General features: G+C 36.0%; 1 protein-coding gene across 1 annotated transcript in view; it reads right to left on the bottom strand.

Annotated features, from left to right (window-relative positions):
* LOC109844014 (flowering time control protein FY) overlaps window positions 1–17296 on the bottom strand; it is a gene marked incomplete at its 5' end in the record, with an annotated part of 28033 nt that extends 10737 nt beyond the window's left edge. Inside the window, 12 exons of the mRNA XM_020413020.1 lie at window positions 2826–2889; window positions 6520–6607; window positions 6667–6724; window positions 6802–6861; window positions 9912–10009; window positions 10087–10158; window positions 10271–10353; window positions 10427–10522; window positions 11906–12010; window positions 12353–12421; window positions 13130–13221; window positions 17236–17296. Coding sequence (XP_020268609.1) covers window positions 2826–2889; window positions 6520–6607; window positions 6667–6724; window positions 6802–6861; window positions 9912–10009; window positions 10087–10158; window positions 10271–10353; window positions 10427–10522; window positions 11906–12010; window positions 12353–12421; window positions 13130–13221; window positions 17236–17296 — 946 coding nt within the window. The remainder of the gene's footprint in view (window positions 1–2825; window positions 2890–6519; window positions 6608–6666; window positions 6725–6801; window positions 6862–9911; window positions 10010–10086; window positions 10159–10270; window positions 10354–10426; window positions 10523–11905; window positions 12011–12352; window positions 12422–13129; window positions 13222–17235) is intronic.

Below are 17300 nucleotides of genomic sequence, written 5' to 3'. Positions count from 1 at the left end.
GATAGGAAGAAAGTCCAAGAAGCTATGGATGCTAATTCCAAGAGGAAGAAACTAAAAGAGATGCATATCATGGAGTTGCAAGATGAAACACAGTTTGACAAGCCGGATCCAACGAATATTGAAGAATAGGAAATTGTCTCTTCTACACATACAATGGACAGATCTTCAAAAAGGTCTAGAGAGCCGACCGTTGGGTCGATGGATGCTTATACTGCTATTGATCCCGAGCTAGCAAAGAGACTAAAGGGAAAAATGATTCAGCCTGGAGTGAATGAAGCTTATACGAAGGAGAAGAGAGATTGGGTCCACAAGCATATTGCTAGATGAGCATATGAGAATAGCATTCCTTTTCATGCGCTCTCCACCGACTCCTTTGGGCGGATGTGCAGCGCTATTGGGGATTATGGACGTACTTATCGGCTGCCTAGCATGTATATGTTGAGGGAGCCGTTGTTAAGGGGTGCTGTGAATGAGACTAGGGACTCATTGAAGGAGCATGAGTGAGGGAAGAGTGGTTCTATCATGACAGATGCTTGGTCAGATAGGAAGATGTGGTCCATCATAAACCTGTGCATCCACAACAGGCTAGGCACGACTTTCTATAAGTCGATTGAGTGCTCCGGAGACCCCCACACGGGGGAGTACATTTTTGAGTGGGTGGATGCATGCATTGAGGAGATTAGGCCACAGAAGGTCATCCAGGTTGTCACAGATAATGCTTCTGCAAATATGACGGCGAAGGAGAAATTGAAGAAGAATAGGCCGAGCATCTTTTGAACCAATTGTGCAGCTCATACTATTGACCTGATGCTTAAGGGCATTGGGAAGTTATCAATCTTCAAAACAACTATTAAGAAAGCGAAGAGCCTTACCGTCTTCATCTACAGCCACCACAAGATCTTGAACATGATGCGTCGCATGTATAAGATGAGGGAGATTGCTAGACCAGGAGTCACTCGCTTTGCCATTACATTCTTGATCTTGCAGAGTGTTCATGAGAAGAAGCTAAAACTAAGACTCATGTTTTCTGATAAAGAATGAAGAAAAAGCAAGCACTCTGACCGTAAGGGGTAGAAAATGGAGGTCAATGTCCTATGTGAGAGTTGGTGGCAATATGTAAACAAGCTATTGAAGGTTTATGCTCTCCTTTTTCGCATGTCGAGGGTGGTTGATAGCGACTATAGATCCTCAATGAGATTTGTTGTGAGGATGCTTGAAGACACAAAAGAGGAGATCAAGCTTGTTTTGAAGAAACACGAGAGCCTATAAAAGTCGGTGACTGATATTATATGTTCCAAGTCTGAGGCTCGATTATATACACCCTTACATATGGCATCTTATGTCCTTAACCCTTACTACTTCTTTCGAGATGATGTTGCTAAGAACTCAGGGAGAGGAAGGGGTTTCTAGATGTGGACCTGCTTTATCCCGATGAGGAACACCAAGTTGAGGTTACTAAGGAGTTCATGGAGAAGTACAGAGAAGGTAAGGGCTCATTTGGTAGAAGTTTGGTGATGAAATCTAGGCAGAAAGTGAATTTCAACCCATGTAAATTTAGTTTATAAATTGAATATATCAAATTATTAATCATAAGTTATTTTTTGCACTGGTGATGAGACAATGTGTTTGCAGCTAGTTAGTGGTATATGTATGACGGTGAGTAAGGGACTTATCCCGGTTTGGGTGTTAGTTTGGAATTGGTGGAGAAGGTATTTGGAGCGACTAAGGTTGCAACAAACTGGAGTGAAAAAATAGCAGGTGCTGCAGGACCTTCGATGATTACTAGAGAAAAAGAGTCTCTTGCATCCGACGATGATGTCATGGATGAGGATGAGGACTTCGTGGACATGAACTCGGAGAGCGATCATGCGGGGAAGGATTTCCATGTTGATGATGATTGACGATGATTTCATTGGATTATATGATTATCCCGTGCTAGACATTTAGACTATTCGTGTTTTTTTTCCCTTCTTGAGCATTAGACTTCTGAGTTTGCGATATTATTTAGTGTTGCGATGACTTGTTATGTTGGACATGATGTTTCTTAGAATTTGGTTACTAATTTGGCTATTTAGTATTTATGCATGGTTGATTATGGATCTAAGATTGTTATTTATTTTTTATTTATTTTTGGCGATTTTATATGAAGTTAATACATATTTTTATGAATTATTATAATTAAATAAATTAAAAAATAGGCAAACGCCTAGGCACCGCCTAGACGTACGCCTAGGCGCCTAGGTGCTAAGCCCTGGCTCGAACACCTAGTCCGTCTAGCGCCTTCGATAACATTGTTTGCATGTAAACAAAGAATAACAGCAAGCTTCTGAAAATCCAGCAAAAGCAATAAGGATTTAGGGTTACCAGATCAACTTTTCAGTTAAGGTCCAAACCCCTAGTCTGTTCATATTCAGTTGACAGTAACGAAGACTGACTAGGGTACAGTAGTTTCTGTCAGTTATGGAATGAGACAAACCAACTGGCAATCACCATACAATCTTTATCCTGGCAAAATGGAAAGGGCTGTATAGCATAAGAATCTATGGAAGTTTAAACATAATAATTTCAAACCAACTATGGATCGGATATTATCCTTCTAAACTGGAGCTAAATTTTGGGCAAGGAAACTACGGATAAGGAGCAAATCATAAATCCCAGAAAGTCAGTTGGTGCCAACAAGAAACTTATTTGGTCCATGCAATCACCGTGCAAACAACAAATGAAACAGAATTAAACCTGGGAAAATCACAGGAAAAAAGGGAAGAAAAGGCTCAAGAATCTGATAAGATCATCACAGATCCTCCAAAGAACAAAAGTTTACTAACCAGTTACATCCTTTCGGTGTCCACGAAATGACTCAAGCTCTTTCATCGATCTGATGTCGTACAGCTGAAAATAATGAGAAAAAAGATCATAAATAAATACGGACTTGCAGATTACATGAAGCTTACAATACCTTTCAAAATCAAAGACAAAATAACTGACCTTTCAAAATCAAAGACAAAATAACTGACATGGTGAACCAAGAAACAAGTGTGCAAGAAGTCATAAGTCCTCAATTTATATGATTATATCTGGCCCAAGTCAAGAAGTTTTTCTCTTTCCACTGACAATAAAGGCCCCGCTCAGTGTGCACAAATAAATCATGGTAGACTAGAAAGTAACGTGTATCAGCATAAATCCAATTTTAACAGAAGATCATTTGAAGCCAGCTAATCTGCCCTGGATTCATTTGAAGTTCTATGTAATTGGATATCACACTTTTAGCTTTATTTAGAAGCTCGAGTCTGATTAGGATAAGGACAATGTGTTAAATTTTATGGAGTTATCTTTTAGATTAGGACATTAGATACATTCTATTTATAATTTAAGTTAATTTAGGACATTTTCCTTGTCTTAAATTTAAAATTGAACTAGATTAGGAATCTGATTTTCAGTTAAACCATTATTGTATTTAGTCTATGGGTAAGATTATCATAAACTCGAAAATTAGAGTTTGGCTAATGAACTATTTGTTTATTATTGAGTATTGAAATTCACTTAGAACTGAGGACTGTGTTTCTTCAGCTTGTTTCTTCCTTAACACTCTTCAAAGGTCTCCATTATCTGGTAGACGGAGAATGGCATCAGAATCAACTCCAAGATCCAATCAACAAAGATTAGATCTGTAATCAAAATCCAACCAAATCATTGCACTTCAAATTGTTTACATGTCAGTTTAGACTGCAGTAGAAACAACAATCAGATGATCATCATCTTCGACCATCAATGGCTCCACAAGAAAAAGAAACACGAGTCAACCACGAACCTCAATATGATTATTTTTGCTTATTATTTGTTATAGCAGCGGCAGTGGCAGCAGGAGGATTTGCGCAATAATGTAGGCAACATAGTGGGCAGGGATTGTGTATCTAGGCAGGGGTGAGCAAACGGTCAGTCGGCTCGGTTTTAATCAATTTGTACTAAACTGAACCGAACCAACAATAGGAATCAAACCAAACTGGACCAAACCGAGTATTGCGGTTTGGTTCAGTCGGTTCTTCTTCTTTGCACTAGCCACCATCTTTGACCAGCGATTGGCAACTCCACTAATTTAAAAAACCTTCGCCTAGTCCGCTTAGGCGTACGCCTAGACCTAGGCGGTACCTAGGCCGCCTAACTAGCGCCTAGCGCCTAGGCGGTATTTAGGCTACCCATCTAGATTTTACGAGCGTTTAGGGGAGCATTATCTGCTTACGTGGATTGCACCCTGTAGGCCTTGATTGTGATTTTATGTGTTGTAGCCTACACGTCCTTCAAACTCCATTAACCTCTAAATATGAGCACCTCCACTACCTCCTCCGACCTTCAGCAAAACCTCATCGACCACCACTTAATTGAAGAAAGAAATCCTCCTAGACATCAGTCCGGCATCTAAGCTTTCTATAACTTTGACATTCACTATCAATTATTATAATTAAAAATTAAAACAAAACATCTTAGGCTCTAGCATTGTTAATTATTATTTTAGCTATTTAGTATCTAAGTATGCATGATTTATTGTGGAACTAAGATTGCTATCTTTTTTTAAAAATTTATATGAATTAAATACATATTTTTATTAATTATTATAATTAAATAATTTAAAAATAGTCAAACGCCTAGGCGCACGCCCAGGAGTCTAGGCGCTAGGTGCTCGCTCAAACGCCTAGTCTGCCTAGCATCTTCTGTAATATTGCCGAGCTCCCCGATCTCTGTAATACTAACAAGATAAATAGTACTTCTTAAATATCTATTTAAGTTAGTTAACAACAGTAACTTAAACTTAAGAAGTGTAAGTTAACAGTAAACTTAAGTTTAAGTTAAACTTAAGTATAAGCTAACAGTAAACTTAAGTTTAAGTTTAAGTTTAAGTTAATATTAAGTTTAAGTAAACAGTAAACTTAAGTTAACAGTAAACTTAAGTTTAAGTTTATTGTTAACTTAAACTTAACAGTAACTTATAAGTTAACAGTAACTTAAACTTAACAGTAACTTATAAGTTAACAGTAATTTGAGTTGAGAATGAGTTTTTCACTGTTGAGATGAACTTATAATTTGAGTTGAGTAGTATAAACATACAAAGAGCTATTATAATTGGTAAACCAAGCAATTTAGTTAATAGTGTTGGTATTTTAGTATTTATGCATCTTTGATTGGGTATATATATAATATATTATATATAATAATAATATATTATATATATATATATAATATATATATATATATATGAGGATTAATGGGTATCCTGTTGCATAGGGGGGAATTTCCTTCTTGACCCCTCTAAACGTGCACATGATATTGACGCGACATTATGATGACCGCTCCGTTGAACTTGATGCTAGATACTCTAAATCCGCCACACACGCGTTTACCAAGTTTGGGGTGAGATCCGTGCGTCGGTTTGACCCTCCATCGAGCCATGTGAAAAGTTCTATTCATTGCAAAACCGTTAAATTGATACAGTGGATGAGGTTCAAACGACGACGGGTTCACCAAACTTGTGTGTGAGGTTTAGGAAATGTAGGTTCAAATTCAAACGGAGCAGATCATCCAGCACAGTGTCGGCTCAATCATGTGATTTTAGAGACGTCATAGGAGAAAATCCCTCCTATGACAAAGGGATACCCATTAATCGCTCTCTCTTCTCTCTCTCTCTCTCTCTAATATATATATATATATATATATATATATATATATCTTCAAGTATCACAATTTAAAAAATAAAAAAGAAAAAAACGCTCAGAAACCGCTTAGGCGCCCGCCTAGGCGACTAAGCACTGGGCGCCAAGTCTGACGCCTAGAAGCGCCCAACGTTTAATGTAACATTGGGCAACTCAAGGTGATAAATGGGGGAAAAAATCAAGTAATAACAGAAGAAGAATTTAATGAAGATGAAGATTGAAGAAAGAATAAAAGAGGGAAATGGTCCAATGGGTGACTGGGAATTTTAAATTGGCTTGGTAAGAACCTTGCGAGAAGAGAGAGGGCTTAGTTTAGTATTTGAAATCCTCTCTCTATTGTTTTTTTATGATCTGGAGACAGCTAGCATGCATTGGGTTGGGCATTAAAATCACTCACATGTGAGTGTGTCCGGCAGGGAGAGAGAGACAGGAACTAGGAGGATGAAGACTTTGTTGGGTACAGTTACAAAACTAGCTTACTGCTGAGAGGTTTAAAGGAAGATGAGGATATTCGGTCGGGTTGGTAATAATGGGTTGAAATATTTTCAAACCTACAGGAACTGAATAGACCAAAAAACAGAATCAAACTGCTAAAAATCAGGCAGTTCAGTCAGTTTCCTCGATTCGGGTCTAAGTTTGCTAACCCTATATCTAGGTAAGTAATGAAGAAAGTCTGCAGTTTAACCAACAAGATAGTTCTTTTCATAAAAAATTTTAATCATACGACAGCATGAAAAACTGAATATGGATTATCTACAATTACCGAAAGGCAATACACTAATAGTTGCTTGACATAACAAAAGATGATGTAACCTACCTTTATAATTTGATCCTTCGAAGCAGTAAGAACCCAATTACCATTTTGATTCCATTTGACAGAAAGAACCATGTTTTTATGCCCGTGGCTGTCAATAAAATGTTTCGGACCTGTTAAAATATTTACACAATGAAGGAACTGTACCACAATGAACATAGCTGCTTTCCGGCTGATTTTGCATCCAGAGCAAGATTGTCCTTTCCACCTGCCAGACACCAAGGCAATGTTAGATTCCAGAATGGCAAAAAAGATAATAAAGGCAAGCAAAGTGCAGAAGGGAACCTGAAACCAGTAATGACTTTGTCGGGTGCCAGTCAACAGTCTTGACATCCCAACCATGGCCTGTCTGAGTTCAAGGCATAAATAAAGGAATCTTAGGATATCTTATACAAGCTATAGTCATATAGTTGGTCATCCAATCCACTTGAACATGAAACCATGATTATGGGTTATGGCTTTTGCATGAAAATAAATTCTCAAGCAAGTGGAAAATAATGCCAAAAATACAACAGAAACTTAAATCTCATTGTATTTGGAACTACAACATCCAAAACAAAATCAACATAAAAGTACAATCTCTGGATAAAGCTTGTGAACGAGGATGGTATTTCACATCCTTGACACGGCAAGAGAAAAGATCTACAACTGCAACAACAATGTTTTTGAATGCAAAATAACAATAGCATATGCTTACTCCATGTTATATTCAAAAAGGAAAAGAAAGAAAGCAAGAAAAGAAAAAGAGAAATGGTATCATAGACCCTGATAGATAAACATAATAATATAGTTACTTGCAGCATTTATTAGTGGATGTTCAATTCAATCTGTATGCAAATATCAGGCATATCAAAGGACATTATCTTTGACATGATACATGTAAAACTGTTCTCCTTCATGGATGCAGTAGCAAGCAGCAAATGATGTTATCTCAAGTAACAGTTCTCCCTATCGAAAAGACTATGCAGAACATGTATCCACAAAATCTATAGAATTTGAAATGCTACAGTTGTAAATTTGTGCTTCTATTTGTGAATGTTTTCTATTTCGCTCCTTGGTTTGTTCGTACTTTACTCTTTGAATGTAATGTCCAATAGATAGTTTATTATCGCTTACCTTCTTGAAGACTTTTTGCTAGTCAAGTAGAAATCTGTAGGATTGCCATTAGCACAAGCATATTCAGAACAATCCAACATGGTAGTTCTCTAACCAGACAAGTAGCTTTTCAAGGATTCGGGGCTAAGCCCTCACCATGTTCATAATCTTTTCAAGAACAAACACAATTTAAAATTGGATGACAGTCATTAAGTACTGGCAGGTCTCACATGGGTGCATGTGCTCCATATATGATGCTGTTCTGATAACAAAAGGCTAGAAGTACATTGACTATAGCATGATGACAATGGTATAAATACAAAATTTTGTGACCCGTGATTCTCAGAATCTGACAGTATTATTTCACACCAATTTAATGAAAAAGGGTTATAACTACTTGATAATCAGCAATTGGAAATTGAACAGATACTTTAAATTTAGAAGTTCACATAAAACTTCAGTCCGAAGCATCTGTCTCTCTGAAAAGTGCAACAGCCCATGGAAGGTGGAAAGTTCGTTAATAGTAAATAACTAAATAAGCAATAATAGAAACTTGCAGTACCATCAGCTATATTCTTCTCCAGTGGCTAGGGGAAAAGCTTCCCTCTTAAACAGTATCCCCTCTAATCTTAAAGAAAGCGCTAGGTGCCAATAGGCACCGGACCATCACCTAGGCGGATTTCTATTTTTATTTAAGTGGAGGAGGAGGTTATACTAAAGGTTGGAGGACGTTGAGGAGGTGCTCGTAGTCAGTGGAGGTTGGAGGATGTCGGAGGAAGTGGAGGCGGCAATGGAAGAAATCACGACCAAAATCTTAGCAATGCAGTCCATGTAAGCAACTCCCCCATAGGTGCTCCCAAGTCCTAGCCAAGCAGCCTAGACACCACTTAGGTTAGGATGGCGTGTAGAACAGCGCCTGGACCGCCTTTTTAAATATTGATCTTCTCTACAATATTTGTCTTATAAGATATATATGGAGACATAGGTGGAAAAAAAATAACAGATGAAATCCAACAAGAAACTATATTAGATGACATCTTTCACATATGAAGGAAACAGAGTTTCCTCAGCATGTAGTTTACAGGGGCCAAATCAGGGCAATAAACAGAATCACAACGCAAGAGCTAGTAACCATATTGCTTAATCACAATGTTCACTAACTGCTAATACTCTGGATATGCTCCGGACACAAGATAGCCCCCTCTGATTCTCCTACTGTTACACAAAAAGAGGAGGAAAAAGGATGCATGTAATTCTGAGACGGACAAATACTTTTTGTTTGAATGTTACCTTCATCTGTATCTCGGGATTGAACGCAACTACCGATCACAACTTCATTATTTTTTTTCCTTCTCAATCTTTGTAATCTTTGTAAATATAAAAATTTTGAGGTTGTCCCAAATTCTTCGAGATTATGGCAATCCCCTTTCTTGTTTAAAGTTTTCTCAATGAGAGAATGTTAATTGAATTCCCAACTATCGGATTTCAAATATGCTAACGCTTTCACCGAACTTTATTCCATGACCAAGCCCATTTTGATGGAAAACGTTTTTCCCCTTTTGTGAGAGATGAGTCATGATGGTGATAATGTATCATGATAAGCAGGAACTTTTGGCTCAACATGAACTTATATCAATAAACTTGCATTGGCATATCGCACCAGGTGTTATGTGAAGAACATAGCTCCTTAGTTACAGCTTGATCGAATCAACTGGCTGACTGGAAAATTCACACCACTAATGTAGCCTGCAGCTATAACAATAACAACAAAAATCAATTACAGTGATGGAGGCATGCTCTCCCAGACAGAAGTCCCCAATCTCCGCCATGTACTCAAGAAATCAATCAAATAAACTCCACAGGAACCTGAACTGTTAGACAAAAGGAAACCAAGAGCAAGGAGCACTCCAATCGAGCAAGAAGCCACTACTGCATAAATTCACTCTTTGAAATTATCTTTCTCCTCTAAATACTTAAATATGAGAATTTTTTTCTTCGCAAATTTGTCAACCTCCTGCAACTAAAGTTAATTTTAAACAAAAGTAACAAAATTTGGTCCAACCCATCGTCTAAATTGTTTAACAATCAAGGATACAAACATGATAGGTCAACATATTTCCCTTTTTTTGCCGACTTCAAAGCACAGTAACAAAGTGATTAATGTTCATCTTAGGATTGTATTCTTCCTCAGTCTGGTCAGAGTATATATTGATAGTGTGTTAAAACAAAGCAACTAAAATTTCAACTAAGAGTAGCTGAGAATGCTCGAGAGAAGCTAGAAATAAATCTGCAACAATTACCAGTTAACGATCTTTCCTCTTGACACCTTGCAAAGTCCCAAACTTTAACAGTAGTGTCATCAGAGCAAGAACAAAATTTCAAATCTGTTCTTGAGAAACTGTTGAAAAAAATGAATTTAGAACAAATAAGATTAGAATGTCACAAAGGCTACAGGAAAACACCCTCAAATTGTACCTCAAGTCACGAACAGATTCTTTGTGAGCAGACTTGTTTGCCTTCACATTGTTCATATTGTTTTGCCAATACCTACTCAATGATAAGACAAAAATGTGGAATTCATGTAAAATATTATAAATTCAACGGTTAACCAAAATGATTTAAAATACAACGGAATAAGATATAATGAGCAATCAGATACTTTATTGAACCACCATCATCACCAGTGACCATCCAATTCTCATTATGACTCCATATCATGGACCTAACTGGTTGCTCATGTGCCTGGAGCAGAGAGTAGGATCTCATGAGTATAAAATTAATAAATTCAAAGAGGGGATGAATAGCACCACAGAACCTGGAGAATCATCTCAAAATTAAAGGACTGGCCATTCCAAAGAGTAAATTCACCACTCTGAGACCCAGTAATCAAACGCCTCCCCGTCGGTGTCCACTGTTTCCAGAAAATTAGATCATATGAAATTATATTGTAGGCATAAATTTTGTAATATTTAACCTGCTCTAATGCACTTATAATGACGAGAGCAATCCAAAATTCCGCACTACTTCACGATAGAAAAATAAATTTTGACATTGTAATTAAATCTGATTTGCAACATATAATACCATCTCCAAAACTTACATTTACATTCCTTTTTGTTGCTCCTACTTGCCAAGGTCATAAACTTTTAAAGATAAAATATTAAATAATCATATCCTATCATTTACAGAGCATCTACCAAGATCTGGAAGACCCTCAGAAAACAGTACTTGCTCAGAATTGCAGACAACTCGAACCGCATTCAAGGTATTAAATCCTACACAACGGGCCTAGAACCACTTTTCTTTATGAATACCAGCACGATGAACACAGTACATGTGTTAGACAGAGAAATCTAGATAAGGTTGCCTACATCAAGAGAATGGACCCATCTGACAATTTGTTCAGTGAATGCAAATTTCTCAAGGCATTCATGGACTACAAATTCATGTGACTGCTAGAACTATAAGGGAAATTGAGAAGTTTACTTAACTGACAACCTCCAGTTTAAAATTTTATTCACTAATTAGGCTGACAAACTATAATGTAATAATAATAACATCAACAACGACGACAAAGCCTATGAACTTAAAAAGTTGCATGTGAAGAACAAAGTCTATGAACTTAAAGCATTGCTTGTGAAGAGCTTTTCCTTTCCTTAGTTGGAGTAGGCATTGTTTTCTACATATGCAGAAATGAAGTATATTGCAAACATGATCCAGAAAACACCACTGTATCTGCTTACACCGGAATGATGGTCTGCTAGTTAAAAATATACGAAGAGAAGGTGGGTCCCTGGATCTTTTTTGGTCGAACAGAAAAGGAATGAAGAAGGGAGTTTCAACAGGTTTGGATAACAGGGCAGAACATGAAGCTTCCACATTAAGGCATTAACACAAACACGAAGTGAATGTGCTCTCAGATAAGTGAAATGCATGACCCATATATTATATTCCAATAATGGCCTGAAATAAGGTCTAAGGCACATGCATCCAAATGACAATGTACCCCCACCCATGACACGGAACTAATTTGGGGTTTAATTTGTAAAATTTTCAAGAAAAAATAACTTCAAATTCCATGTAAAGTACCCAAGATTAAAGATAAGTGGCGGGTCAAGGGAGGGCGTCCAACCAGGAAATTTTGAGCAAGATATAAATGTAATAACAAGTGCAGCATAGAATATAATATTACACGTACACATATATAACATGCGCACATCCATGTGTGTGACTGTGCAAGCACACATAGCACAGGCATGCATATACGTGCGTAAGTAAGAGTTTTAGTACTTACCAACACACGATTGATTGAACATTTATTTTTATTCGTGGAAGCATGGACAAATTTTGCAGCAAAGCTTGTCGATGGATTGTCAGCATATGCAACTGGAGGTAACATCTGCATCCATAAAAATTCCAGAAAGCTTATTATATGCTAAAATAAATCCTTGTAATTTTAACTTTGCCTCAAATTAGATAAATAATTAAACTAGCAAAAGGTTAGAGCAGTTTTTCCTTAGAATATTGCAAGATGCAGTGGCAGCATGGATAAGTGTTTGCATGAGGAGAGGAGTATATTTCTATGATCACCTCACATTAGAAAATTGTTTATAAAATATCAGTCTGTCCTCAAATTTTCGCAACTTGAAGTTTGGCAGAGGGAGAGATGAGGGATTATAATGCAGCAAGCTAAGAATGACTAGCAAAGATCAGCATCTTGCAGGAAATCAAATTAACTTACATCTAAGACTGCAGCTGAAGTAGGTTGCAAAACAGTCCTGTCTCTTACATCACGCTGCCACATGCGAACCTGATAATGGAACATGAGCTATTATGACTTCTAACAATTGGTAAATGTACTTGACAGGAAGGCAAGGAGATAAGATATGGCTGTAATATTATTAAGACATTAGACATTACAAAAAGCTACAACTGCTAAGAAAATATTCATAAATAAGTCCTTCTATACTGATGTTTTTAGTAAACTAAGATTTTATTATAACATAAAGTAGTAAAAAGGCTGGGCTACTGGGTCTATCATAACTCATAAGCATGTAAATATTTCTAAGTACCATAGAAATGTTATTGATCCCATATGACTCAATCCGAACCAAGACTAGAAGTTACTTTATAAACCCGAGAATTTGTGACAAGTCTTTGTTTTCCGTAGGTAGGCCAAATCTCTATAATTGTGCACAGTTAGATTTCCTCCATTGTAATTTAAATTTCTGCACATTTATCATTAACCAATTATTTCATGGTCCTAATAATAAATAAGTTGATGTCCACTGCGTTTATGATTATGCAACTAAAAGATCTAATAAAATTACAAAAGACAAAATCAAGTTGATGGATTTTATTTTCAATATTAACAATACTATTAATAGCAGTTGAAAAGAATCTAGAAAAAACGTTTTTATAACTCAAGAACATTTCTAGAATCAATAATAAAAAATAACAGAGCAACAACTATAAGATCTCAGTTTTAAAAAGAATTAGAATGACAGACCAAGGTTACCTGCATATATCGGACAGCAGTACTGGTATAGTCAACAGCTCGTCGCTGGACAAGCTTTCGCATTCTTTTAGCACCATAATTGTCTCCATATGCTGCAGTTAAAATATTAGTTAAAACAACATTATATATGATTATCATATGGGTGAAGGAAGTAAAACAGAAAATGCAATTATTAACAAGGATATAGTAGACACTAGACAGCTTCATTGCTTATACAGGAAGTAATAGTTCGGAGAGAAATTATATCAAAGATACCAATGGTCATAAAAACTGAAGTTACTAGGAACTTTTAAGTGCAAAGGTGAAGTTAAACTATTTTATCTGCACCGACATTATAGCTTATAAAGAACAAGGTTATGGTAAGAAGAGAATTTTCAGAACATAAAAAGGTGAAAGTGGAGTCACAAAAGAGAACAGGGGCGGTTCAACGGCTAAAGGTTATTTTCAAACAAGTTGTCAAGTTCATTTAATTATTTCAATACTAGTGTATTTAACAAGTGGAATAAAAAAAACCACTTCAACTATGGCACAACGGTATGGGTAGTTCCTCTTGTACTCATGTCCAATCTGGTGCGCTTACATGCTTGCCACACACACACACACAGTTGGGTGTGTCTACCACAGTTGAAGCTAAAATTAGGTTCTATAGGGTCTGGTGAGCATCGGGTTTGAAACAAAGTGATCCTCGAAATATCCACTGAGCCAAACATAAATTACTAGTTTACTACAAACCTAGCCCTTCATTCTCATTTTCTTCTTCCCTCTCACTGTCATTTCATGTCATCTCAGAGCCCAACAAATATTTTGTGGAAGAGGGTTTTGTCGTTGGCAACATGAACAACTTGTTCCAGACAGCGTTGACAATGTCAATGAAGCTTTTGCATCATATAGCGGTCAGCTAGCACTCAACAGAAAAAATGAGAGGTCAACGATCTTTAGCAATGAACAAGAAAGCTCAAAGAGAGGATCTGACAAAATTTTGGCCACCCTTTAAGCTACAAGCGTTTAGAAGTTTTTCTAAGGTTTTCTAATTTAACATAGTATAATTAGAGATTGATTTGGAGGTTTCAATATTCGTTGCAATTTAATTGCTTTCTTTAGGCTAATTTTTTCGGGATTTGATTGATTTGGACTTACAATTATAAATAAAATAATATTTTCCTAAAATTAATTCCGGTCTTCACATTCTTAAAAGCAAGATTGTAATTGCAAACTAGTTGCATGGAGAATAAACAATTTCATTTTGTTTAATGCAAGTTCCACTTGTGAGCCTGCTGATTTTTTTACTTGAAGTAGAGACCTTCTCTAATAAATAGTAGAATGATATGATTATGTCGATAAATAATAATATTGAACATTGATTACGACTAATTGTCTATTGCTGTTATGATATCTGCTTTTGTAGTGACACGCTAACTTCTATGCATACATAGTGCATACATATACATAGAGGTGAGCACTATTCGGTTTGCACAAATTAAACCGATGATATCGACTAAATTTTGGCAGTTCAGTTCGGTCAGTTTTAGAGAAGTTTCAGTTCGGTTTGGTCTTAGAATATTTAAAACCGAAATAACCGAACCGACAGCTCTCAACAAAATATTCTAAAACTCATGATCTTCTTAGGTGAACGTATAATTTCTACTAATATTTTTATATATCTTAATTGATAACGGTTTGATTTTAGTTAGTAAAGTAGGCGACTTCATGAGTTTTTTTGTTGAACTTGGGATATGAGATAGTGAAAGGTTGAAGGAGTATTAGTCTTGTCTTTTGCTAAAATTTCTCTAACTTGACATATCTAGGCTCAAACCGAACAAAATTGAATCGAACCGCGTTGGGTCGATTTGATTCGGTTTCGTTCGATTTTGAACTAGTTCGGTTTAGTTAGGTTAGATAAAAATAGTCAAAACCGACCAAATCAACCATTTGCTCAGCCCTACATATATATATACATGCCATGTGCATGTTAGTTTCATCACTAATTTTCTGCAAATTTTTGTGTCACATACCCATATCCCGTATTTATACTAGTGTCCATGAAACATAGCTATTCAACAGGTGGGGACAAGTTCTTGTATCCATATAGGTAGAATTAGAAATTCAACCATGTCATCCCACAAACTTGATAGAATACAATGCAAAAAGTTTTTGAATAGTAGATCATAATACACAGCACATTTTTCTTTGCCCCTTTCGATTTTGTGATCCCACCCGAACAGTTCCACTCTTTCGCTTGCATAAGCAACTAATCTCTAATAAACCATAAACTTCTTTGGCACAATAACTAATCAACAAATATTTCATGTGAAGCCGTCTTGAACTTCATTCACTCCTTTTAAATATTAATTTCTTTTATAGGATACCTAATGCCACTAAAATTCCTATTCAGGCTATGAATCAATATCATTTTCTATTTTCTGTAAACTTTATTCTTCTTTAGTGCCAAGAAAAATCTGCTTATATGTCTTTCCCAAGAATATCTAAACACGGTGTCTAGAACTTTATATATTTTTCAGTGAAAAAAAGAAATCTTTGTATAGTACATTAATGAAAATTCTCATGTAATCATCTTTTTCTTTTCTCTTTATGTATTTTTTGAAATTTGAATGAAGTGCTGCAGATTGTAATGCAATTTTGTTCAGAATTGAGATTTTATATTATTTTTGCATCAATACATGTCTCCCAATTTTATTATTAAATGGCTTCTTACATTGTGCCCCTATCATGATGTAGGTAATCTTGCCTTTGTTACTTCAAAAAAGATATTTATACAGGAGATGATTTCATAAAGACTACCGTTGTGGTCACTTATATTGGTATTATTATTAAAAGTTTCAATGATGAACAAGGTGTTCAGGAACTTGACCTCTTTTTTCAGATAACTTAAACATTTTTGCGTGCTACATTGCTAAGGTAATTCTATCTTGAATGTGGGTCATCTTAGTTTGTTATGCCATTTAAAATGATTTAATGTTTAATTAAATTATCTCATCCATTCAACGGGGGTGATTAATTTGGCTAGAATTTTATTTTTTGTTTGCAAATATATGATATTGGTTTTATTGAAGGTTCACTTGGATCCATTCATGTGAGGAATGTTCAAGCATATAGAGATGCTCTTCACGTTTGTTCTTTCGCTTGAGGAGCCAAGAATGTGTCAACTGGTGATGAAATGAGTTGGAAGGAGTGATATAATTTTCAATGCCTATGACTTTACTGTTTAATGCCTTAGAGCAATCCATATTTGTTGATTCTATGAACTATTCGTAGTTAATGGAACATGTTGACTATGACAGGCACACCCTTACTGGCCCCTAATTATGCATGTACATTGCTCACGGTATGCAAATATGTGGTTTATAACCCTTAAATTTGAATTCCCAAATTTTGTTCAATATCCTATTGTTGTACCTGCCAGAATGTTCCTAGGGATCATGTTGATCAGAGTTTTATTTTTATTTTTTGAGAGATTGCGATTTGGTTTCTCCCAAGGTAAAAGCTCTTACGGTTCATGTTTATTCACTTTAATTTTTTTTATGTATATAAAAATTTTATATAAATTATGATATCTGTATGTTTGGAAAATATTACAAACACAATCATAAACAAATCCGTGCATTGCAAGGGTTTGAAACTAGTGAGTTTCTAAACCAAAACCATGGTCCACAATAGCACATAGTACTCTTTCTAGAGTTTCATAACACACATTTGATATCAAAATCCACATATTATGTGTTTCCATAATCCAACGGTCTAATTTCTTTTCCTAAACAATCAAACTAGACACCAAACCCTAATTTTACCGGTAAATTTAGCAATGCCAACAATTTCTAGTGAAAAAAACTATACTAAATCTCTCCCAAAAATTGAAATTATTCTGAAGAGAGATTCCCAAAATTCACCACCCGTTTGATACCAAATCCACATAATATGTGCTTTCATAATCGAAACAGCCAAAAATGTCCAATTTTTCTCGCAAAGTTAAAAATGCCAGCAATTTCTAAAAAGGCCATACTTGTAAAATAAATAAACAAACAAATAAATAAAAACTAAAATTCATAATCCCGCCAGAAAAGAAGAAAAACAAGAGATCTCGAGCCTACCATCAAAAGGTGGAGGATGAGGCGGAGGATGAGGGTGATGCTGCGGGTATTCGGCTGCAATAGTA

The sequence above is a fragment of the Asparagus officinalis genome, chromosome 5 (assembly GCF_001876935.1).
Source record: "Asparagus officinalis chromosome 5, Aspof.V1, whole genome shotgun sequence".
Classification (NCBI taxonomy): Eukaryota; Viridiplantae; Streptophyta; class Magnoliopsida; order Asparagales; family Asparagaceae; genus Asparagus; species Asparagus officinalis.
The sequence above is the reverse complement of the archived record's forward strand: the minus strand, read 5'-3'. Positions and strand labels throughout refer to the sequence as shown.